The sequence below is a fragment of the Astyanax mexicanus genome, chromosome 1 (assembly GCF_023375975.1).
Source record: "Astyanax mexicanus isolate ESR-SI-001 chromosome 1, AstMex3_surface, whole genome shotgun sequence".
NCBI classification, from domain to species: domain Eukaryota; kingdom Metazoa; phylum Chordata; class Actinopteri; order Characiformes; family Acestrorhamphidae; genus Astyanax; species Astyanax mexicanus.
This window is the reverse complement of record NC_064408.1, coordinates 4920891-4946189: the sequence shown is the minus strand read 5'-3', so window position 1 is coordinate 4946189 and position 25299 is coordinate 4920891. Positions and strand designations below refer to the sequence as shown.

At 36.4% G+C, this 25299-nt stretch overlaps 1 protein-coding gene across 2 annotated transcripts in view; it reads right to left on the bottom strand.

Moving 5' to 3' along the window:
* brinp1 (bone morphogenetic protein/retinoic acid inducible neural-specific 1) overlaps positions 1–25299 on the bottom strand; it is a 396883-nt gene that overhangs the window by 135311 nt on the left and 236273 nt on the right. For both annotated transcript variants that reach the window (XM_049465879.1, XM_049465880.1), the window contains exon 3: positions 13678–13868. In XM_049465879.1, coding sequence (XP_049321836.1) covers positions 13678–13868 — 191 coding nt within the window. The remainder of the gene's footprint in view (positions 1–13677; positions 13869–25299) is intronic.

The following is a 25299-nucleotide window of genomic DNA, read 5'->3' as shown; positions in this document are numbered from 1 at the left end:
TACTTGTTACAAATGGTGGGTTTTCTGCAGAGAAGTTCAGAGAAGTCTAAATAGAACAGTTATGTCAGCACTATACATATCTATTGCAAAACAATGTAGGTGCGTAATCTATCTGCTCCCTGTGCCAAGTGTGGGGTCAAGTGATTGGTTCATTTGGGACTGGATTATAAGGGGCACTGTTGATTTTTGGGAAAATTAAAGTATTAAATTAAAGTTCACATCATCTCTGAAATTCGAATACCTGTTAGAAATGGTGGGTCTTCTGCAGAAAAGTCCAAAGAAACAGATATATCAGCACTATACATATCTAGTGCAAACGACTCTAGGTGTTAAATCAGACTCTGGAAATTAGTGGTCCAAGGTTTGCTTTAATCAAACTCCAGTGCAAACCACTGTAGATGTAGAATCTATCTGCTCCCTGTGCCAAGTGTGGGGTCAAGTGATTGGGTTATGTTGCACTGGATTATAAACACTATACCTATCTAGTGCAAACCACTGTAGGTATGGAATCTATCTCTTTTCCAATGGATAGAAGTAATCATGGTTTGTGCTGAAGAACTTGGTATTTTTAGTTTCCACTGCAAATGAACGGTCCTTGTTCCATAACCTACTTTTGTTGGTGGAAACAGCGAACGGCTCAAAATTAGGTTCATGAAAAAGCACTAAGGTTTGTGGAAAAGCTCTAAGAGTATTTTGGTTTGGTTTAACACTTTTTTGGTTTATCCGAACCAAATCTGTAGGTGTATCCAAACTTTTGAATGGTACTCTCCATCGTCAATATGTGATATTATCAATGCCGAGACTATTACAGTTGGATACTATTCTACATATTCCACAGTTTGTCCTCCAAACCAGAAAAGGACATTTCACTGGGTCCAGCATGGACATCTCCGCGAGGTTCTTGCAGTCTTTGGGTTCACCAGTTCTCAAGTTCTCACCCCTGATCTTACAGACAAGTTTTTAGAGAATAATCAGACTCAACAGATAAATTAGAAAGGGCTCATTGACAGAGTTTAAGGCCACTCTAATAGATGGACATGGCTGCTGCCTCTCTTGTCCTACAGAGGACGTGGTTTAATTTGCGGCAGGCTGGCAGCATCTGCTCTGTGGCACAGATTGATGTGCTTAGATCCTTCTCCAGGTCTACTGTCCAGCTTCCAGGCTGTATCAGTGGACTTCCTCTTCTTCTGGGAGAGGCTGAAATGGATCCTATTGAGGGCGAGGCCTTAAAATCATAAAGCTTTCTGACTTCAGTTCCTCCAGAGATTTTCAATGAAGTGGACAAGCTGTGGAGGCCACTGGCCTGGAGCTTTTAATGGAAACTAGCTTCTATGAATGTGAACTCAGCTTACTTTCTGCCAGAAAAACAAATACTATTCAGGTTCAGGTTAATTTCCGGTAAATCGTAAATTTCTATCTTGGCAACAGAAAACACAGGTGCTCCACTGACTGATTACAACCTAGACAGATGCCAACAGGCAGACGTTCATTGCTATCTTGGCATTGCAGGTGCGCCCCAAGCACCTTCACAGCCTGAACCAGCATCTCAGTTTCCTCTGCTGAGAAGCGTTTGTTGGACACGTCCAGGTAACTGCACTGTTAAAATAGCAATCCACCAAAGTCAGAGCTCATCTGGCTCTTAAAGGGAATGAAGTGCAAGTGACGATCTGAATAAAAAAAAAACTCTACTACTGCGTCACCTTACCTTAACCAATCACCAGCCTCCACCTGTCTTTAAAAGACAACTAATCACACCTGTCTTCTTGCTTTCTGAAGCTGGTGATGTATGTTTCCTTTCAATCTGCCTCAAAATTTTACTTCAAATCAAAGACATTTAGTATAAACAGTTATTCTTTTATTTATTTATTTTGTATTGTCATTTATTTATTTTTTTAACTTTTTTATTTTATCTATATGGTTTATTTCCTTTATTATCTTAGTGTGAATATTAGTTACTTATTTTGTCACTCCTACATTAGTCCATTCTTATTTGTGTTTGGTATTTTTTTATTATTCTAATAATTTATCTCCTTTTTTTTTGACTGATTAAAATTTTAGCATGTCCACTAATCCTTTTATTCTGAATTATTTTAGTTCTTCTTAATAAAAATGTAAAATTTATTTTTCTTATAATTTTGCCATTTTCTAAACAATTTAATTTTTAATCGTTTATGAAGCTCCTTATTTTAGCTTAACCTGATGTATGATTAATTTGATTTTTGTAAACGAGGTTTATTTCAGAGTGAAAATAAAGGTTGATTTATTGACATTAAGGGTCCTTTTTGAACGATCAATAGCTGACAGGTCAATTGCGATCACGCAGCTTGATTTAGGGCGCGTCAGTGTGTCTTTGCTATCGTAACAACATGAAAAGTACTCTGGTCGAAATGCACAAAAAGCATGTACTAATTCTATTAATTAATCATGGGTGCGGTTAATTTTGGGCGTAACGTGAAATAAACCAATTGGAATCTCACTTGCTTATCATTCCCTTTAAGAGACAGGTTTTAGTGCATTGCTATTTTAACGGCGCAGCTACCTGGACATGTCCAACGCTTCTCAGCAGAGGAAACTGAGCTGCTCATTCAAGATAGCAATGAACGCCTGACTGTTGACGTCTATCTAGGTTGTATTCAGTCAGTGGAGCTCCTGATGTTTGGTGTTTTCTGATGCCAAGATAGCAATAAACCAGAAATGTACCTGAACACACCTCATTTTCAGAACACAACTACCTCAATCAGTGCATATTCAGAAGCTTTTGGACTTTGCATCATTATTAGGGATTTTTATGCATTTTTTAATAAAACTAAAACACAAAAAACACATTGTGTAAAACACCAATAGAGCCAATATATATCTCCTCTTGAGACCTTGCGTCCTCGTATGGGGACATTTCATTTCTGCTTCTTTGCACCATAATACTTAATTTTTTAAAACAATTATCCTTTGGCCTCATAAGGAGACACTGTCCATACCTCCTAGTGGTCCAGACACGTTACACAAAAGTGACTGATAACAAGAAGCCGGGAATCCCAGTCAAAGGTTTTTACAGCCAGTCCAGACTGAAACATGGGCCAGATAAAAATTCTCTTCCAATTTTTAATGTTTAAAACTAGTTCATTTACCTACTGCAGAAAACATAAATGTAGTTTTTGGACTATTTGGGTCCTTCTGATCCCAATCAGCAGGGATCCTTTTTTTTTAAACGTTAAAATAAACAACTTCCTGTACAATGTTTAGTTTTTACACTTGTTAGGTCCTTTTTAATCTCAAATAGCTAGGAGAAACCTAGGAGCATCCGAGCCTCCACTTCTAAACTCTGCAACAGCTTCTTCCACCAGACAGTCAGACTCCTTAACACACAGAGACAGAGCTGAACCCCACCCCACTCACCAAACACTCACCCAACACACTCACACAAAACTGAACTGACCCCCCCACCACCCTTTACACACACGAAGACTGAACTTCACCCACACACACTCAGCACACAGAGACTGAAATGTCTTTATTCCTATCAGCAACTATAAACTCTCTACCTCTGTAACTGCTGTGATTATATATGTTCTATATGTTACAGTATGTCACACATCTCTGCACCTTATTCTCACTATGCACTTTACTATACCCTATCGGTACTGCACTGTCCTGTCTTTTAAATTGTCTTTTGTATTTATTGTTATTTAGTGTTAAAGTTTTATGTTGCACTGTCATCACTCCTGCACTTTATGTTGTCTATTGCTTGTTCTAAGTTGCTTGACTTGACTTGAAATTAAAAATGCATATATATATATATCCTCCTGAGACCCGGATTTTTGCTGAACAATATATATATATATATATATATATATATATATATATATATATATATATATATTCTCTCTTGTTCTTTCTCTCTCTCTCTTTTCAGATGACAGTGTTTAAAGGCCACGGCACAATATCTGGAAATCACTCAGAAACATGTCACATGCGCTAAGCCCCCCTGCGCAGTGATTGGCCGATTAGCCGGAGGGGCTTTGTGGTGATTGGTCACTTGACTCGTACTCCTGGTGTCCAGAGGCAGCGGATGCTTCATGCCTGACTGATTCTGCTTAGTAGGAAAAGAGCATCGCCATTTTATCCTTGGGCTGGCATGGGTTTTACACACACACACACACACACACACACACACACACACACACACACACACACACACACACACTATCACACACACACACCCTCCCACACCCTTGACCCCGATATGGAGTTGGCTAAGATAATGGCCATCTATTAACCTGCAGTTATCTTCAGTGCGCCGTGTTTCTCTCTGCTGCTCTGGAACAGCTTTTATATTCACTTCAGGGTCAAACCTTTACGTCTTCTGTAATGAAATGATCCCTGCAATCAGAACATCTGCGCTAGCTACGCTACACCAAAGGCTAAAGACGCTATGCTGATAACTCTCGCATTAAACTATGAGTTTATTATTTGTACAGTTTAAAAATGTACTGTATTTTTCGCACTATAAGGTGCACTATCAAGGAACGTCTATTTTCTGGTCTATTTTCATTTATATAAGGATCACCAGATTATGCCAGGTATGCCACACTACACACTGCAAAAATTTAATTGGAAAAATCTCGCTAAAATATATGTCAACTGAGACGAAAATGCTTAAATTAGGCAAAAAAAAAAAAAAAAAAAAAAATCTGCCAATGGGATAAGCACATTTTTCTACATAAGACTTCTTAAAATAAGTAATCACAGAGTCTCAAAATGAGTGAAGTAAGACCTAAATCAAGTAAAAATCCCTTATTTTATGGCTTAAATTTGTGCTCAAGAATCAGAATAACTTGACTTGTGACTTTTTGTGCTTATTTTAAGTTTAAATTACTTAAAATAAGGTGAACATTTTAGGTTAGACTGAATAAGATCATTATTCCTCAAATAAGTAAATGCTTAGTATAACAAAAAAATCTTATCAGAGAAAAAAATAAATTTAGATAATGTCACTAAATGAGACTTTTACGCTACACGACTGATCAGCGACACAAAGGTCACTATTTACACGATTTCTCACTGTGGGAAATCACCGATTTACCTCACTGCTCTCCAAAAACACGTTTATCACGAGAACACACCTGAACTAAACTCAAAAGAACTAGCGACACCATGCCTGAGAATCTCTATAGAGGAGAATACGCACTTAAAGTGAGTATAAGTGAGTTCTTTACAGTAGTTCTTTACAGTGAGTTCTACAACAACTGTAGTTGGCCTCATCAGCAAGAACGACGAGTCAGCATACAGAGAGGAGGTGCAGTGGCTGACGGACTGGTGCAGAACTAACAACCTATCTCTTAACGTGGATAAAACCAAGGAGATGGTTGTTGACTTCAGGAGAGCTCCAGGTGTCCACCACCCGCTGAACATCAACGGCTCTGCTGTGGAAATTGTGGATAACACCAAGTTCCTCGGTGTTCACATTGCAGAGAACCTCACCTGGTCCCTCAACACCAGCTCCATAACCAAGAAAGCCCAGCAGCGCCTCTACTTCCTGCGGAGACTGAGGAAAGCACATCTCCCACCCCCCATCCTCACCATGTTCTACAGAGGCACTGTAGAAAGCATCCTGAGCACCTGCATTACCGTCTGGTTTGGGAATTGCAACACCTCAGACCGCAAGACCCTACAGCGGATAGTGCGGACAGCTGAGAAAATCATCGGAGTCTCTCTTTCCTCCATCACCGAGATCTACACCACACGCTGCATCCGCAAAGCCACCAGCATTGTGGACGACCCCACCCATCCCTCACACGGACTCTTCGCTCTGATGCCGTCCGGCAGAAGATACAGGAGCATCCGAGCCTCCACTACTAGACTCTGCAACAGCTTCATCCACCAGGCAGTCAGACTTCTCAACGCACAGAGACAGAACTGAACTTCCACCCCACCCACCACCAACACACTCGCACAAAACTAAACTGTACACCCCCCCCCCTTTACACTCACAAAGAACTGAACTTCACCCACACACACACCCAGTCAGCACACAGAGGCTGACATGACTTTATTTGCTGCACTCTTAAAAACTATAAACTCTACCTCAGTAACTGCTGTGATTATATATGTTACAGTACGTCACACATCTCTGCACCTTATCCCCACTATACACTTTATTATACCGTATCGGTACTGCACTGTCCTGTCTTTAAATTGTCTCGTCTTTTGTATTTATTGTATTTATTGCTATTTAGTGTTATAATTTTATAATTTTATGTTGCACTGTCGTCACTCCTGCACTTTATGTTGTCTATTGCTTGTTGTTCTATGTTGCACCATGGTTCCGGAGGAACGTAATTTCATCACACTGTGTACCTGTACTCAGATGTAATGACAATAAAAGCCTCTTGACTCTTGACTTGACTTGTTAAAAAACTGTACAGAAGAGTGGAACTAAATTCCTATACAGAGATAAGAAAGACTGGTTGCCAGTTATCGGTAAAACTTGAATACACACAACCAAGTAATTAGATTTAGAGGGAAAACCAATCAATTATTTAAACAAACCAATTATTAATCCAAACCAATTAATCATTAAAAAAGATGCGATTTTTTGTCTGATATTAAAGTTCGTTTAATCATCAGAAACATATAAATATGACAAACAAGGATACTTTTTCATGCCACATGTTTTTATATATGAATTTGAATTTTAAATCATAATGAATACTTGCAGAGCTAACATACAGCAAATATAAGCGTATTAAATACATATAACTGGTTTTATATCTTCTCAGATGGTTCTCACAGCTGTTTTCTACAGTAAAATGAATCTACAGCACACGCTACAGCTAAAACGAGCCCCCGCCGTCGTCCTGAAGCCTGAGCTATTTATTTAAATATGAGCACCGGCCGATCGGAGGCTGCAGGATATTTATTATTTTGCTCTGCCGTATATTTATTGGGGTCAGCTTTAGCCCAAATTCACTCCACCTCGGGTAATTCCAGCCAAAGTGGAGCTTCGGCGGGAGTCTGATTAAACGCGACCCCGCGACTCGTTTCAGATTCCCCCATTATACCCCGCAGTCAGATATTACACCCCGCTCCAATTCGTTTCTCAGCACTACACCTGTTCGTGATTTATCAGGGTCCCGCCGGCGAGAGCTGCATATTGGTTCTATTGATTTTCTGTTCAGTTTTATGGTCATATCGTGTAGGTTGATGGTGGGTGGATTGGTGGGGGCGAGGCTTTTTAAATATCTTCAGATTCCATGATGGCGGATTACCAATAAAGTCTCTGTACTGTAGAGCAGGCCAGCAGCTTCCCCTTGTTTTATCAGTTCCTCTTTCAGGTCTTATAACACAGTAATTATATCAGACAGACACATGCCCTGATCTCTTTTACTCCAGAAGACATACGGCTGCTCAAAAATAGAATCATTTAAAATGAAAAAGGAAGCAGAATTGTTATATTTTTCTGGAACTGATCATAAAGCGCCTGTTTTTTTTTTTGTTTGTTTTTTTTTACTTATTTTTGAATGTATAGACTTTAAATATATTCACACCAGTGATGTCAGTAATGCGTTACTTAGTAACGCGTTACTCTAATCTGACCCTTTTTTTCAGTAACGAGTAATCTAACGCGTTACTATTTCCAATCTAGTAATCAGATTAAAGTTACTTATCCAAGTCACTGTGCGTTACTCTCTCTCCACCTCACACACACACACACACACACACACACACACACCGCTCCCTCTCTCTCTCTCTCTCTCTTGCGCTCGGCGTGTCTTTAGTTTCCGCCCGTTCTCGTTTTTCCGCCAGTTCTCGGGCTCCCTATCTCTTTATAAAGGAGCTTTTTTTTCCCGGCCGCGTCCCGATTCACCAGCCAGGGCAGCGGTCTGCTCAGATCTGATTGGCTGAGGAGAGCGTTTGAAGATTGTGTGCCGCAGAGCGCGTATACCGTAAAGACCAGAAAAGTTCTGAAGCTTTAAATGAACACAAAATTAAATCCTTCTCAGTAGTTTGTCGGTTTGGGTCCACATTGAACAACGTCTGGGTCCGGACCTGGACCACAGTCCGCATATATGTGCCCTGCTGAGAACAACAGGTTCAATGTTCAGTTTTACAGAGTTAAATATGTCAGGTCAAGAAAGACTTTCTTTATTTTATATATTTTTTTATAAAAACAAGTATTTATGTTAAGTGAAATCAAGAAAGATCACATTTTATTTTTTATAAAAAAATATTTATGTTAAGTTAATTCAAGAGAAATCGTATTTTATTTTTATAAAAAAAAAAAAAAAAATTTAGCAAACACGAAACCGAAACTTCACGTGAAGCATTGCTATTTAGTGCATAAGCGCCAGTTTAGGAATGTGAACTTCTCTGATAAATGATTGATATTTCTGACTTAAGTCAGGAGACAATCACAGGAGACAACAATAGATCTTTTTATCTTTTTTCCTCACTATTACTGCAGAAAAATATATATTTTATACTGTAGCACAGCTGCTGTGTCGGTCAGCGGTTTGGCTCTGTGCTAAAGTGGAGGTACAGGTACAGCGGTCAGAGACACGAGCCCACAATTACAGCTCATTAAAAATACATTACTTGGTCATTAGAGGTCAGTGTAGAGTATTACCATGAAATGCAATCTACCCCGTGCACAGTTTACCCTGCGGGGTCATTACTCTTATCCTGTTTGACATGTATCATAATAGACGCCGCTGCAAACAGCAGCTGTAGCTGACCTGCACTTCATCAGATACCAGCGTTACTACTGGAGGATAATATAGAACCCACTGAAAATGCAGGTTTTATCTGGAAATATACTGAATTTAAGCTGAATTTATGTTCTTATAATTCTGAAATTCCTAATCCCAGATTTACTGTATTAATATTATACATATTAATAGATATATACAGGTCTGAAAAAAATAAGAGACCACTTCAGTTTCTGAATGATAAAAATATATATGCAAAAATATATTAACATGTGTAATTACATAATTGCAATTGTAATTAATCTGTAACAATGGATCATTTTCAAGTAGATAAACTTAAACTTAAAAGATATGTTATTATATACATTGTTAATGTGTAACTACACAGTTATTACAGACACTTATTATAAAGTGTGACCATAAAATGGCTAAAATGATAATTTTAGTATTAAATTTGACATGCTTTCATGCTCTATTATCAATATTTCTCTGTTGTCTGAGTAAAATAGTAATTACTCAAGGATTCTATTGCATAATGCTATAAAATGCATTTTTTAAAGATGAAAATATATTTATGTTGTGGATTAAACAGAAACAAATGATCCTTTTTGCTCTCGATAGAAATGATATTGAAATTTGCAAAATTTGCAAGTTGAAACGTATAATGATGCAACAACAAAAAAACGTATTGTTTTTCCAATTTTTGCCACATCGTACTGTATTATTACAGTTTTTATTGTAATTATTGTCTCCAAAATATGCAAATGAATACAGATATATATGTTTTAAAATAATTACTAATCAAGAATTCCATACAAGATGTTATAAATATATTTTAAATATGAAAAATTTATTTTATGTTGTGAATTAAACAGAAACGTGCAACGATATGGGAAAAAAGACAACCAATTTTTCCACATCATACTGTATTTTTGCAGTTTTTGTCATTTTTGACACCAAAGTAAGCAGAATAATTCTAAATCTAAATCTATTGAAACAGAGGATAATAGAATAGAATATATATTATGTGACAAACCACTGTAATATATAAATAGATTACTGTGACCTTTACCAGTAGTTACACTGTTGTTACATGGATTGTTAATGTGTAACTACACAGTTATTACAGACACTTATTATAAAGTGGGACCAAAAATTACAAACATGATCATTTTAGTATTAAATTTGACACACTTTCATACTCTATTATGAATATTGCTGTCTTGTCTGAATAAAAGAGTATATATATTTTAAAATAATTCTTATTCAATGATCCTATGCATGATGTTATAAATTAAATGCGTTTGTTTAAATATGAAAAGATGTTTTATGTTGTTGATTAAACAGAAACAAATTATTATTTTTGCTCTTGATTGGAATTTTGAAAAATGCAAAATGAAACATGTATTGTCACAATTTTGGCCACATCATACTGAAGTTTGCATTTTCTATTCTCATTTTTAACACTAAAATAAGCAGGGAAATATGCTAAATCTATTTAAACAGAAGATAAACAGCATATAATATACATTATGAATAGGCTGTTATAGAATTATATCAATTACATAACCTGTACAGCTGTAATTAATCTGTAATTAATCAATGTGTACTTCTCAATAAGTTACACTGTTATTATATATATTGGTAATGTGTAACTACATAGTTATTCGAGACACTTATTATAAAGTGAGACCAAAAATGACAACCATGATCATTTTAATATTAAATTTGACACACTATTATGAAAATTGGTGTCTTCACAGAATTAAATAATTATTAATCAAGAATTATATGCAGGATGTTATGAAATGCATTTTTTTTTTAATGAAAAAAGATATTTTATATTGTGGATTTAACAGAAACTATTAATATGTTTTGCTCTTGATAGAAATATGAAAAAATGAAATTTGTGCCACATCATACTGTATTTTTGCAGTTTCTATTCTCATTTGTAGCACCAAAACAAGCAGAAAAAAATGCTGTATATATATATATATATTTTTTTTTTATATAAATATTAATTAGGGATTCTATGCATGATGTTATAAAATGGCAACAATGATCATTTTAGTATTAAATTTTAAATACTTTGATGCTCTTCTATGAATATTGGTGTCTTGTCTAAATAAACCGTATATATGTTTTTAAATAATTATTAATCAAAGATTCTACACATGATGTTATAAAAAGCATTTTTATGTTCTTGATTAAATAGATTTTTTTGCACTGTTTAGTGGAGGATAAAAGAGGATAAAAAGCAAGTAATACTCATTAGGTTATTGTAATAAATAGATAATAAGTAGGTTATTATGGAATTCTATCAGTAATTATATAAGGATTTGAGAGTATAGACATGTCTATATTAATAGTAGTAACTCTGAATGTCTACAGGCCGGAGGAAAAAAGCCATAACAAGATTTTCTCAAATAACAAGAAGCAACAATACAAATATACAAATCCCTCTACAGCCAATTCAGCATTAATACACCCTCTCAACACACTGAGATTCTGTATATATATATACTGCAGTGTATACTACACACAACGTCTGCAGATCACTATACACACTGTACACACACGTACACACAGATACACACACTATATACACACTATACACACATACACACAGATACACACACTATATACACACTATACACACATACACACACACATACACACTATACACACACATACACGCTATACACACACATACACGCTATACACACTAGAGTTTTTTTCTGTCTCCTGTAAAGTTGCTGTTTTTCACTGAACAACATCAATATACATTCACTTTAAATTCACTGAAATTGTTGCCTAAACACTAAAATATATTTTAGATATGTTTGTTACATGCTTTACTATTTTATTTCTGTGTATTAAATAACATTACATTAAATTATATCTATTTTAACTCTAACTCTAAATAAATGCAATGGGGAATAAACTGCTCCATTTCTTTTAAACCTTGGTTTATAATACAGTGTTGTGGTTATGAGTGTATTCAGGTAGTGTGTGTGTGTGTGTGACAGAGAGAAATGTGTGTGTGTGAGAAAGACTGAAAGACAGATTCAGAGATTCAGACGGAGATGACCTAGATACCCTGAAGACTCATAAATCATCATATAACCATATTCCTGGTGGCGTGTCCGCGGCTGAACCCGGATCCATTCTTGGAGTTGGGTTTCTGTTGTGTGTTTAAAGCGATGCATCATATTTCACATCTTTATTATATTTCTCTGAGCCATAATTAGCTGATGGGGTTTAACCGCTTAGCCAGAGAGCGTATAATACAATATAACACTGTAACCGGATAGCCCTCTCCTGAGCTACCGTCTCTTTATACCAAACCCAAACCATATCAAACCATATCCTGCAGCTGCGACATGTATTATCCCTGATATTATTAATGCATAATAATACACACAAGCACATGTGGTGTCCCATGACTTTTGCCTCATCCCATGGAAGCTACGTAGCTAATAATGTACTTCCAGACAGACGTCGCTGGTCACCATCATTACCACCCACTACACTGCACTGCACTCACTATCAGGCTCAGCATATGATAGCAACTCAACCAATATGATACAGTAATTTACGTTGCCTTGCCATGAGCATGCTGGTCAAGATAACAAGATAACACCTCACAACTTATGTACATGTACACAGGTGTGCCATTTCCTGAGATGATACTTTAATAGATTAGCAAAAGCACACAGTGAGAGATAGATTTGGATGGATGGATGGATGGATAGGTTAGCAGATGGTTGAATGTATGGATGAATAGATGGATAGGTTGGCAGATGGATGAATGGAAGGATGGATTAATAGGTGAGTGAATAGATGGATTACTGGATGGAAGGATGAATAGACAAGTGGGTAGATAAATGTATGGATAAATAAATGGATGGATGGGTTAGCAGATGGATGAATCTATGGATGAATAGATATATAGTTTGGCAGATGGAAGTATGAATGGAATAATAGGTGAGTGGATAGATGGATTACTGGATGGTTGGATGGATGGATGGATGGATGAATGAGTGAGTGGGGTAGATGAATGTATGGATAAATGAATGGATTTTAAGGTTGGCAAGTGGAAGGATGAATGGATGGAAAGGTTAGCAGATGGATGAATGGAGATAAATTGATATATAGGTTGGCAGATGAAAGAATAGATGGATGGATAGATGGATGGATCAATGGATGGATGGGTGGGCATATGGATGAATGGATTGGTGGGTGAACAGATGAATGGATGTATAGAAGGATGGATAAAGGGGTATGTGGCTGGGGAGGTGGATGGATTAATAGGTAAGCAGATGGATGGATGGATGAATGGATACCTTGGCAGAGGAATGGATGGAGAGATGGGTGGGTGTGTGGTTTGGTTGAATCGATGAATGGATGAATTGATGGGTAGCTTGGCGGATGGAAGGATGGATGGATTAATACGTGAGCGGATAGATGGATTACTGGATGAACAGATGTATGGATGTATCGATAGATAGGTGTGCAGATGGAAGGACGGATTAGTAGGTGAGCAGCTGGATGAATGCATGGATGGATGGTTAGATGGATAAGTGGATGGATGAATGGATTGGTGGGTGAGCAGATGGATGGATGCATAGAAGGATGGATAAAGGGGTATATGGCTGGGGAGGTGGATGGATTAATAGGTAAGCAGATGAATGGATGGATGGATGTATACCTTGGCAGGGGAATGGATGGATAGTTGAATGGATGGATGGATGGATGGATGGATGAATGAATGGATGGATAGGTTAGCAGCTGGATAAACAGATAGATGGATGTGTAAGTGGATAGATGAATTGATGGATAGGTTGTCGGATGGATAGATGGATTGAAAAATAGGTAAGCTGATGATTGGATGGATAACTGCATGGATGGATGTGTGGATGGATAGGTTAACGGATAGATAGACAGACAGACAGACAGACGGACAGCTTACCTCCCAGTGTGGCTGAGATGAGGATGTGGGTTCCATATTTTTTGATGATGGTGTCGATGAACTGCTGGGTGGACGGCCGCCTTCCCAGAAGCCTCATGCTCCTCTGGAACTCGGGCATGAGCGGGACGGGGTTACGGATCAGGTCCCGCCTCTCGATGGCCGTGTTCCTCACCTTCCAACGTGCAAACTCCCTGCGGAGGAAAAGAACGAGGGATGTGAGGTTATTATTATATCCATATCCATTGGTTTCACGGATCCTACAGTAGAACCCTCCGAAAATCAGTTAATTTAGGTGCTACAGTAGCTTCTGCATTGAGACTACCATGCTAGCATAGCAAAAGGAAGGATTCTTGTACTGGAAAACTTGAGATTGGTTGGTCAAATTGGGTAAATAAGGAGAAAAAGTGTTTTTTTTATTGTTTTCCATTGACTTTAGCTCAATTCCAGCTGTGTGTGCTTTAGGAAACAGCAATCAGGCGAAGGCAACAAGAACTGATGGAGCAAAACCATCATGGGAAGCAATCAATTGCATTTTCCCTGGAGAGAAACTCTAAATAAAGTCATCCACAATGCTATCTCAACAAAACAATTAGCAGCTCCTGGCTATCTGTGTCTGTGATTGTTGTCTTAACTAAGTCAGCAGCGGTGAACACAGCCGAATTATTCCAGAGGCCAGAATCTGGATTAATCTCCTAACCAGATCAGATCAGCGGCTAATTTGGATTAAAATGTACCGAACACAGAGAAATCTGCTTCCTGTAATTAACGTGCTTGTAGTAATGGAAACTAATGAGAGCAACACATGGAACTGTGTATATCACACATACCAGAAACCAGGAAACATAGTATGTATGTGCAAAAGCTATTGGGATAACTACGTATTCTTTGACCATTCAACCAATCCTTCATTGGAACCTTCCATTAATTTTTTCCTTTTCCGTCCACATCCAGGGAGGTTAGCTACAGTGCATTGAATAAATGAATTAATTAATGAATAAAGTTACACTTATATAGCGCATTTATAGAAACCCAAGGACGCTTTACAATTTACACGTTTTACACAAAACCATTTATACTCAGCACTCATCCTCACACTGGTGAGAAGCGGCAGCCAATAGAGCACAGCGTACTATCAACCGGAAACAACCACCATCCACCTGGAGGACTGCATCCAGCACTACAGAATTTATTCTGTTTTTGGTCTGTGGGAGGAAACCAGAGGAAATCTATGCAGACACGGCAAGAACAGGAAAACTCCACCCAGATAGGGACTTGAACCCAAGACCCCAGTGCTGGGAGGCGAACGTTCTAACCACTAAGCCACCGTGCCACATTGGTATGTTAACCTCTTCCAAATTCTAATGCTAAATAATTCCATTATAACCACCAAACCAACATTTTTCTTTTCTTAAAATATAAAATAAGCTACATTTCAAAATCCTTGAAGTAACAATATACTGAGTTTATATCTTAAACATTTTATCAAAAATAAGAAAAAATATTGGAAAAAAATAAGTAATAAAAAATAATAATAAGTTGATTGTACCAAATTGAAAACTGAACTGCTTTAACTTTTGCACCAGGAGTAAAGCAGCATAAAGGTATCCAAAAGCAGTGTGTAAGACTGGTGGAGGAGAACATGATGCCAAGATGCATGAAAAAAAAAACTGTGATTAAAAACCAACCAGGATTATTCCACCAAATATTGATCTCTGAACTCTTAAAACTTTATGAATATAAACTTGTTTTCTTTGCATTATTTGAGGTCTGAAAGCTCTGCATCTTTTTTGTTATTTCAGCCATTTCTCATTTTCTGCAAATAAATGCTCTAAATGATAATATTTGTGAATATATTTTGGGAGAAATGTTGTCTGTAGTTTATAGAATAAAACTACAATGTTCATTTTTTTAACTTAAACATAAACCTATAAATAGCAAAATCAGAGAAACTGATTCAGAAACTGATTCAGTGCTCTCTTATTTTTTTTCAGAGCTGTATAAATATCTGTATATATCTCTCTCTCTCTCTCTCTCTCTCTCTCTCTATATATATATATATATATATATATATATATATATATATATATATATATATATATATATAATAGTAAAATCTAAATACAATCACAGAAAAAAGGAATATTATATATATGTATATATATATATATATATATATATATATATATATATATATATATATATATATATATATATATATATATATATATATATATTTTTTTTTTTTTTTTTTTTTTTTATGTAAGCAGCTGTCCTGGAAAAAAAAAAAGTATTTTAAAAATTGTATTTTATTACAGTGGTAAGAAACTATAATTCAGAATATGGTATGTAAACACCAAAAAATGGCTGCAAACAGCTGTATGTGTTAATTGTTATTATTATTGTTATATGTAATAGTTTTTTTTAATAAAACAGTAATAAATTTACTGTATTTTACTGTTTTTTGATGAAAGAGTAAAAAAAAAACATAATACAGAATACAGTTCAGAAACTGTAAAAATGAATACAGAAAATAGATGGAAACCCTTTACAATTACATATTTTACAGGGTACAGTACAATACAGTAGTTTTATAGTTTTTAGTCACTACAATATTTGGATTCTTCAGCCAGTTATTTAAGAACATTTAAAGCACATAATAATGGCAACATCCTACAGCACTTACCGAACGCTCCCCAGACCCGCTTATCCACACAAAGCGTCAGCGTTTAGAAAGCTTGGCTGGTAACGGAGTAAAGGGCCGACTTTATCAATGGCTCTGAGACGGCGTGAGAGGCCTGAAGTGGTTCATTAAGCGTTGAATCAGCACCATTGAGTCATCGCCATGGAGATACCCAGCATCAGCACCGGCTCCCACTCCAGTCTCTGAGCGCCCTCAGGAGATCCGTTAATCATTAGGAAAGGAGGTGGCTGGGGACGCAGGTGACGGCCCTCGAGGAGCCGTAATTTACCCCAGCTTTCCCACAAAGGAGGCGCCTCGGCTCCAACAGCCACTTCCTCTAACATCTTACTTCCACCACTGACTTCTCCAGCCATTACGCTCTACTATACACCAGCTCTCCACGCTGCCCTGCACTAGATAAACACTGATCTGATTAGTGGAAAGGGATGAAGAGTCAGGTTCCGATACATCAGCTCACAGATGCAACCTTGTGCTGATCCACATCACCCTAGGAGTGATAATGGGAAAGAGAGAGCACCATTTGCTGTACCCACCCAGAGAGAGAGTAAGGCCTATTGTGCTGCTATTGTCTCAGGGCTCTGGCAGCTGATGGCAAGCTGCATAACTGGGATTCAAACCAGCAATTTCCCGATCATAGTGGAATCGTGCATAGTGCTTTAGACCGCTGGACCACTCGGCCAGATCCATCCTTATGAAATATAAGGTACAAATACAAAAGTACTAAACAATATGAGGTTTATTTGTCATACATTTGTCATTTTGCCATTTAAAAATATAAACTTGAAAAATTACAACAGCAATGAGGCAAATAGCATTGTATAAGTGGGAAGTGTACTGAGACTGAGACTATTTTTGGTCAGCAGAGCACATTGTAGATTTGAGGCTACACTCTAAAAAATAGAGGTACGATATGAGTACTTTTTTGTACTTAAAGGTACACTCTTTATAATTGTACCTTCAAAGGTACAATACTGGTCTTTACAGGATCAGATTTGTTCCCTCTGAAGTACAAAGTAATTTCTAACAGCAATAAGTACAAATTTGTACCATTTAACCAGCCAAAGGGTACATTCAGTATTCTGTATCACTGTACTAATAAACAATATATATTTAAATTGCACATTTTTTTATTTGAAAGCCAGACAATTTTGGATCATCAAGTTTTTGAGCCAAATTTAGTTGATGATAATGTTTATAATCTTTATAATCTTTACTGGCACAAAAACCACGGGTACAAAAAAGGACTTTCGCTGAAAGGTACTTTTTTGTACCTCAATATAAGGTACAGCCCCAGCGACGAGCTTTGTACTCTTTTAAGTACAAATCTGTACTTACTTTTCTTAGTGTGTATGTGTCTGAAAGAAGACACTGTTTTATTTTGTTCATGTATTTTCCTTTGGTTTGTGATAAATATACATTTCTGTTCAATATTACATTTTATGATACAATTTCTGTAAAGCTGATTTGCGATATTAAACGCAATATAAATAAATTTGATTTGGAAAGCTCTAGCCTGGGATCTTTCAGAATAAAATACTTGTAAAAGGTTTTTGTTTTGTTTTTTTGGTGTCAGACCTGTCACTGTCTGTCTGCTGGCTACAATATATTTTTTTAATATTTTTTCTTCTTTCTTTCCTAAAGTAAGGCTAAACTGAAAAAAAAAAAACAGATTTAAATGTTCTTAAAAAAAAACATATATTTTCTATTCAGTATTACACTTTACAATACAATTTCTGTAAAGCTGCTTTGCGATATTAAGCACAATACAAATAAATTTGATTTGGAAAGCTCTAGCCTGGGATCTTTCAGAATAAAATACTTGTGAAAGTCTTTTTTTTTTTTTTTTTTTTTTTTTTTTGCTGTCAGACCTGTCACTGTCTGTCTGCTGGCTACGGACACTAGTTCTCCAGAGAAAGACTGCATTTCCCAGGATGCACCTGCGTTCAACCCCACCAGACATGCCAGATCACATGACGTATTGGCATTCTGGCTCACCATACTTTTATTCATAATTGCTCACACCTGGACTCTTGAGTATAAATAGCCCCTGTTTTCCTTCTCTCTTTGCCCGGTATTGAATCTATTTACTTAGGTCTTCTATCTTACGTTTCTTTTGTTGTTTTGACCATTTGTTACAGTTTATCGTTTTTTTGCCTAGCCCTTTATTTTTGTATTTTTATCATTCTCTTGACCTTTTTGCTCTGTTGTGTGTTTATGCTGCTTTCTGGTTATTGACCCTGCCTGTCCCTGACTATTCTTTTAAGCCTGACCCTTTATTAAATAAACTGAGTGTTGTCTATCCTGTGTTTGCCACCGTGTGCTTCTTTTTCCCCAGTGACACATTGGATAATGGGTGTAGAAACTGAATGCAGGGCAATGGGGAACTGGAAACGGGACCACGGTTGGCGACCTGTGCTACAGTATAATGGAGAGACGTCTCCTGGTCAGCGGTGTGTGGAATAATAGGTGTTATTAATTGTTTTCTGTTCTGTATTCAGAGAGTCTGCATGAGTCGATCACAGCTGAGCGATTCCCCACAGTCAAATTAATTACCAGCACCTTTTTATTTTCCCCATATATTCTCACAGTCGAGAGCCGGGCATCAAACCCACGCCGCCGGGGCTTCATACACTAAAGCGTGATTAGAGAACCGGGCTCAGCGTGGATCCGGACTTTACCAGCACTGATCCGTCCCTCACGGTGCACCACAGCTCCCCCAAACAAAACTTCAAGAGCCACTAAAGCCTAAAATAAATATTTTTTTATCAATAGCTGAAAGGTGTTACTTTGAAACTTGCTTAAACTTTCTATAAACATTTCAAAACCTTAACCCTTGTGTGGTGTTCGGGTCTGTGGGACCCGTTTTCATTTTTCATCAAATGATACAAAAAAAATCTTTTTTCTAACTCAAACTCATTGGCATTGGCTCATTTTTTGTGAAAAACATATATCAAAACACATTTTCAATAAACACACACTGTACACCCCCCCCCCCCCCCCACACACACACATTTATATTACATACAGTATGTTTGGCCAAGGGCTAATAAACATTGCTTCATTTGTAAATTTGAAACTAAACAAATTTTCTACTCATATCTTGAGTTTAATTCATTTTCTTTTACATTTTATTAAAAAACTAATAAAAAAAGAGTAGCACTTTTTAAAAGAAATGTAACATAAGAAAGGTAAAGGGCAAATATTAACCATGTAAGCTGTTTATATTGCTTGCAATTTAGGTGAAGCGAGCATGTGTAAAGCATTTTAATGTAAAATTGCTTAATTTTGCTGAATTAAATACAAGTAACAAAGTAAACGAGTAACAAAAACATGAACACCACACAAGGGTTAAAAAAAAACACTTTTATCATCTGTGTCTCACTATTATCAGATTCACACTGCTCAGTCCAATCAGCTCTCCCTCCTGCTCCACCCCTAAACCGATATATCACCCAGTGCCCCTCCCAAACTACCCCTTTCAATGTTTTTGCATTTCTCAAATTTCTCAAAAAGCTAAAATTAGGGGGTTTAGTTACCCTTTAGCAGTGCCAATATTACCCGTTATAGCACGAACGTGTGTATTACTGCTTAATTAACATTTAAGGGGAAAAAAAGGGTGGTTAAATTTAAAACATTTCCAAGAATTTACTCTAATTGCTTTATTCTGAGACTAAACTCGAGGGAAAACTTTTATATAATTTACACTTAATTTGAACTTAAATAGAAATTTAAATATCTGCCTTTTTCCACTCTTGTTTCTATCTAAACTTGCCTGAAATATAGTTTTTTTTTTTCATTTTATCAATATTTCCCCTGTTTATTGCACTTGATTGCTTGATTGATGGATTGATTGGGTCATTATCAAAACCGTGTGCCACAGTGTAAAAAAATGTGGAAATTTAGTATATTATGTTTTTATTGTTTACAGTAAACTAATTTAATACAGTTAATAAATGTTTAATGATGTTTTGCCATAAAATTGTAGAAAAATATGCATTTTGGGATGCCCTATGTAAACAGCAATCAATGACTGATTGATTGATTGATTGATTGATTGATTGATTGATTGATTGATTGATTGATTGATTGATTGATTGATTGATTGATTGATTGATTGATTGATTGATTGATTGATTGATTGATTGATTGATTGATTGATTGACTGGGTCATTATCACAACAATGTGCCTTTTGGCCAACAAAATAACAAAGTAAAATTTAGCAATTTTAATATTCAATTGGCATTTTATGAACATGTGTCTGCCCTACACTGTAACTGTATTGTTTACAGTAAAATAAATTTAATACAGTAAATAACTGTTTAATGATGTTTTGCTGTAAAATTGTAGAACAAAGTGCATCTTGGGATGCCCTATGAAAACTGCAGCCACCTGTATGAAAAATAGGTGGTTCTATCTAAAACATTTCCCAGAAATTTACTATAGTTGCTTTCTGTGAAACTAAACATGAAGGAGAACATTTTATGTAATTTACAGTCAAGTTATATATTAACTTAATTATAAAGTTATTATTATATTATAACGTAATTATAATAATAACTTAACCCTTGTGTGGTGTTCGGGTCTGTGGGACCCGTTTTGATTTTTCATCAAATGATACAAAAAAATATTTTTTCTAACTCAAACTCATTGGCATTGGCTCATTTTTTTTGTGAAAAAACATATATCAAAACACATTTTCGATAAGCACACACTGTACACCCCCCCCCCCCCACACACACACACACACACACACACATTTATATTACATACAGTATGTTTGGCCAAGGGCTAATAAACATTGCTTCATTTGTAAATTTGAAACTAAACAAATTTTCTACTCATATCTTGAGTTTAATTCATTTTCTTTTACATTTTATTAAAAAACTAATAAAAAAAAGAGTAGCACTTTTTAAAAGAAATGTAACATAAGAAAGGTAAAGGGCAAATATTAACCATGTAAGCTGTTTATATTGCTTGCAATTTAGGTGAAGCGAGCATGTGTAAAGCATTTTAATGTAAAATTGCTTAATTTTGCTGAATTAAATACAAGAAACAAAGTAAACGAGTAACAAAAATATGAACACCACACAAGGGTTAAATATAAAGGATTTATCTGCCTGTTTTGCTCTGTTGTTTCTACCTAAGTTTTTTTTTTTATTTGATCTCTTTCAATCTTTCCCCTGTTTATTGTACTTGCTTGCATGCTTGCTTAACTGACTGATTGGTTGATTCCTTGATTGATTGATTGATTTAATGAACACATGGGTGACTTTCACTGTAACCAATTTCTGTATTTTGTTTTTTACAGTGAAATCATATCATACAGTAAATAACTATTTAACAACTGTGGAAAACATGATGCATCTTGGGATGCCGTATAAAAAAACAGCTGACTACTGGATACAAATAACATTAACATTCGAGTGAAAATGGGCGGTTACATTAAAAAAAAACATTTCCCAAAAATTTACTCAAATTGCTTTGTTGTTCTATTCAATTCAGTTCAATTCAATTTTATTTATATAGCGCTTTTTACAACAAAAGTTGTTAAAAAGCAGCTTTACAGAGAAAAACAAAATATAATAATATTGTTGTGAGACTAAACACAAGGCAAAACATTTTACGTCATTCACACTGAATTTGGTAACACTTTACTTGGATGGTCCATTTTATGACCTTGTTGATGCTCAACTAACACTGAATTGAATGTCCATTAAATTTAACTTAACCCTATGTTGAATGTAAATGATTTAAAATAAAACCTAACCCTACACCAAACCCTAAACTTAACCCTTAATCAACCATAAAATCTAACCCTACACCTAACCCTAACCTTAACCCTTAATCAACCCTAAAATCTAACCCTACACCTAACCCTAACCTTAACCCTTAATCAACCCTAAAATCAAACCCTACACCTAACCCTAACCTTAACCCTTAATCAACCCTAAAATCTAACCCTACACCTAACCCTAACCTCAACCCTTAATCAACCCTAAAATCTAACCCTACACCTAACCCTAACCTTAACTCTTAATCAACCCTAAAATCTAACCCTACACCTAACCCTAACCTCAACCCTTAATCAACCCTAAAATCTAACCCTACACCTAATCCTAACCTTAACTCTTAATCAACCATAAAATCTAACCCTACACCTAACCCTAACCTTAACCTAAGCTTAAAATCTAACCCTAAACCCAATCCTAAAATATTAAGATAAGTGTTTGGATTAGTAGAATGTTGGGTTTTATTCAATAGAGAATCATTTACTTTCACCTTTTAGTTCATTTGCATTTAATAGACATGTAGTTGAATATCAGTTGAGCAGTGTTACCCTGAATTTTAACTTATTTATATAGAATGTATCTGCCTATTTTCCTCTGTTGTTTCTACTTGTATTTAATGTACTTAATTGCTTAATTGATTGATTGATTGATTGATAGTTTAGTGTTCACTGTTATGAGTGTAAAATAATCACTCGTCGTTTCGTGCTGGCGTCGGCGGAGGCGTAACCGGGGACCTGGCGGTGCAGAACTGGCGGAGCGTCTCACCGCATGTAGGTGTAGAACAAGCGTTGTGGATGTTGGAGGGTTTGGAGGTTGGCGTCGTAATGAAAATATCAGCGGGCAGCTGGGAGCGCCAGGCAACCACATACAATTAAGTCTACCTGCATGGGGTCGGCGCTCGCTGTGCCGCGGGTGCCAGAACAATTTCCAGACCCGACACCCCCTCGCTCCCTCAGACGTCTCCGCCGCTCACCGTCAACAGCTCCCCGTCTCCGGGCGGTTTCAGGTTTCCCGCTCTGGAGAAACTCTGGAGAAATACTCGCCGAAACTAATTCAATTGTTCATCTCAGGCTGATTTATTTCATTTATTTCTTTACTTCTTTAGGTCTTTATTTCTCTGGTCCAGACTGACAGTTGAGGACCTCGATACGTTCTGAAACGGATCTGAGCTCTTTCTAAATACTGATTTTCAAAAAGCAGTAGAGTGGGAGCAAATATATGCTAATTGCATTGAGTTAGCCTTAGCATCAACAAATCTGGAGGTAAAGGTTTGAATTGATAGAATCGGTCCGACCCAAGTTGCCAGGTTTTTGGTTTTCCCGCCAAATTGGACTTGTTCGAAAATTTACAGTAAGTTACAGTAAAAGTTAAGGGGTGGTGGGGTGTATTTTTTGGGGCTTTTTTTTAAAAATGGCCGCCAAAAAAACATAAAAGTGGGTGTTGCCTTTACTGTAAGCCCAGATAAGTTGAATTAACTAGTTGCCTTAAAAAAGTTAATTAATGCGTAATAAAAACTTAAGTTAGCATAAGCATCTCTGGCAGGCGCTATAGATCCCTGCAAACAAAAACAACTCGACATAAAAATAGCTTCTTTCCCATGGCGATCACCTGTCTGAACTGTTGACTTATCCGTACTTTTCATTTGCTCTACTATTGATGCAGTTTAATCCTCTGTGTGTGCTTTGGTATGTGATAATATGTTTTGTTTTGTATATTCTTATCATAATTGTGTATATGTATCTCAATGTACTTGGCAATAAACTGAATGATGATAAAGGGAAAGTTGATTAAATTTAATTTATTTTTTGTTTTACTGTAAGACCAGATAAGTTGAGTTTACTTTTTTAAGGCAGCCGGTTTGCTCACATTTTTTAAGTAATTAGAAATGATTTACTTGAGTTAGCATAAATGAAAACATCAAGTTTTAATTACAACTAAAGGGGAAGTTGATTTATTTGTAAGGTAGCCCAGGGGGGAATCACTATGATCACACTGATGAGTAGTGAGTGTAAGTCAGAAACTGTTGGACACACCCAGTATGCAAATAGATTGTGACAGAAGCCAATAGAAAAAGAAGCTGTTAATGGCAAAACAGACTAAACTCAGTTATTATAATAAGTTGGTTCAACTCAAAGATCTCAGACTAAAAAGCTTCCAACTTGTAAATGTTTCTTGACTGGGATTTAAAAAAAAAACTGTTATAAAATAACTAATAAAACACGAATATTACAATATCATAAATTACTTTAAGATATCAATACTGATAATAAATCCCTTATAAACAAAATACTAAGTCGTACACTCACAGCTGTTTTGCCATTTGCTTCGAAGGTGTGACAGACATATATTTTGGTCTAGTTTAAGCTTCTGAAGGGCTGGATGTTTTTGTTGGACCTGGCAACCCTGGGTCCATCTGACATGCAGCGATATGGGGGCTCACACTGCACATTAAACACAACACCTATACAGATCTCTTTTTACGTAAAAGCAAAAGCACTCGGTTCAGCCGATCATGTAGAGAAAGTGCAGCAGAGCTTTGCTAACTCCTGACCTGCGGAACTCGCAGGTGTCTGAGACAACTTGCACTGCTGCGTTTTCAAACACAGTGTTTTAAATGTGACGTTCAGCGCAGAGTCGCATTGCTGTGAGCAGTGCACGCTGCACATGCTGCATGCTGCTCAGTGTGTAAACAGCATGGAGCAGCAGCAGCAGAGACAGAGTTTGTTCATAGCAGTGTATTATCTGGCTAAAATATCAGATTATACTGCACCTTATCAGCAGTTTAGCTCAATTAAAAAGAAGTATATTTGATAGCTGGGTTGGATAGACAGTCCTATTTATTATATTTGCTTTCGGAAAATATATACATAAATAAACACATAAACGCATAAAAATATACAAGATTGGTATTATGTGTCTGCCTTTTTCACATAATCCTTTTTTTTTGTAGGGAAGTCCTTGTGGAGAGGTGCCTTTTCTTCACCTCTAATCTCTATCTGCTCTTTCAGTGAAGAATAATGTCCCCTGATCCATCAGCAGATAAGATCAGAGCACCCTATCAGGACACACAGTGAAAACTACATTTTAGCAAGTGAAACTATCTAATCTAATTTGAAGGCAAAAAATCTTCA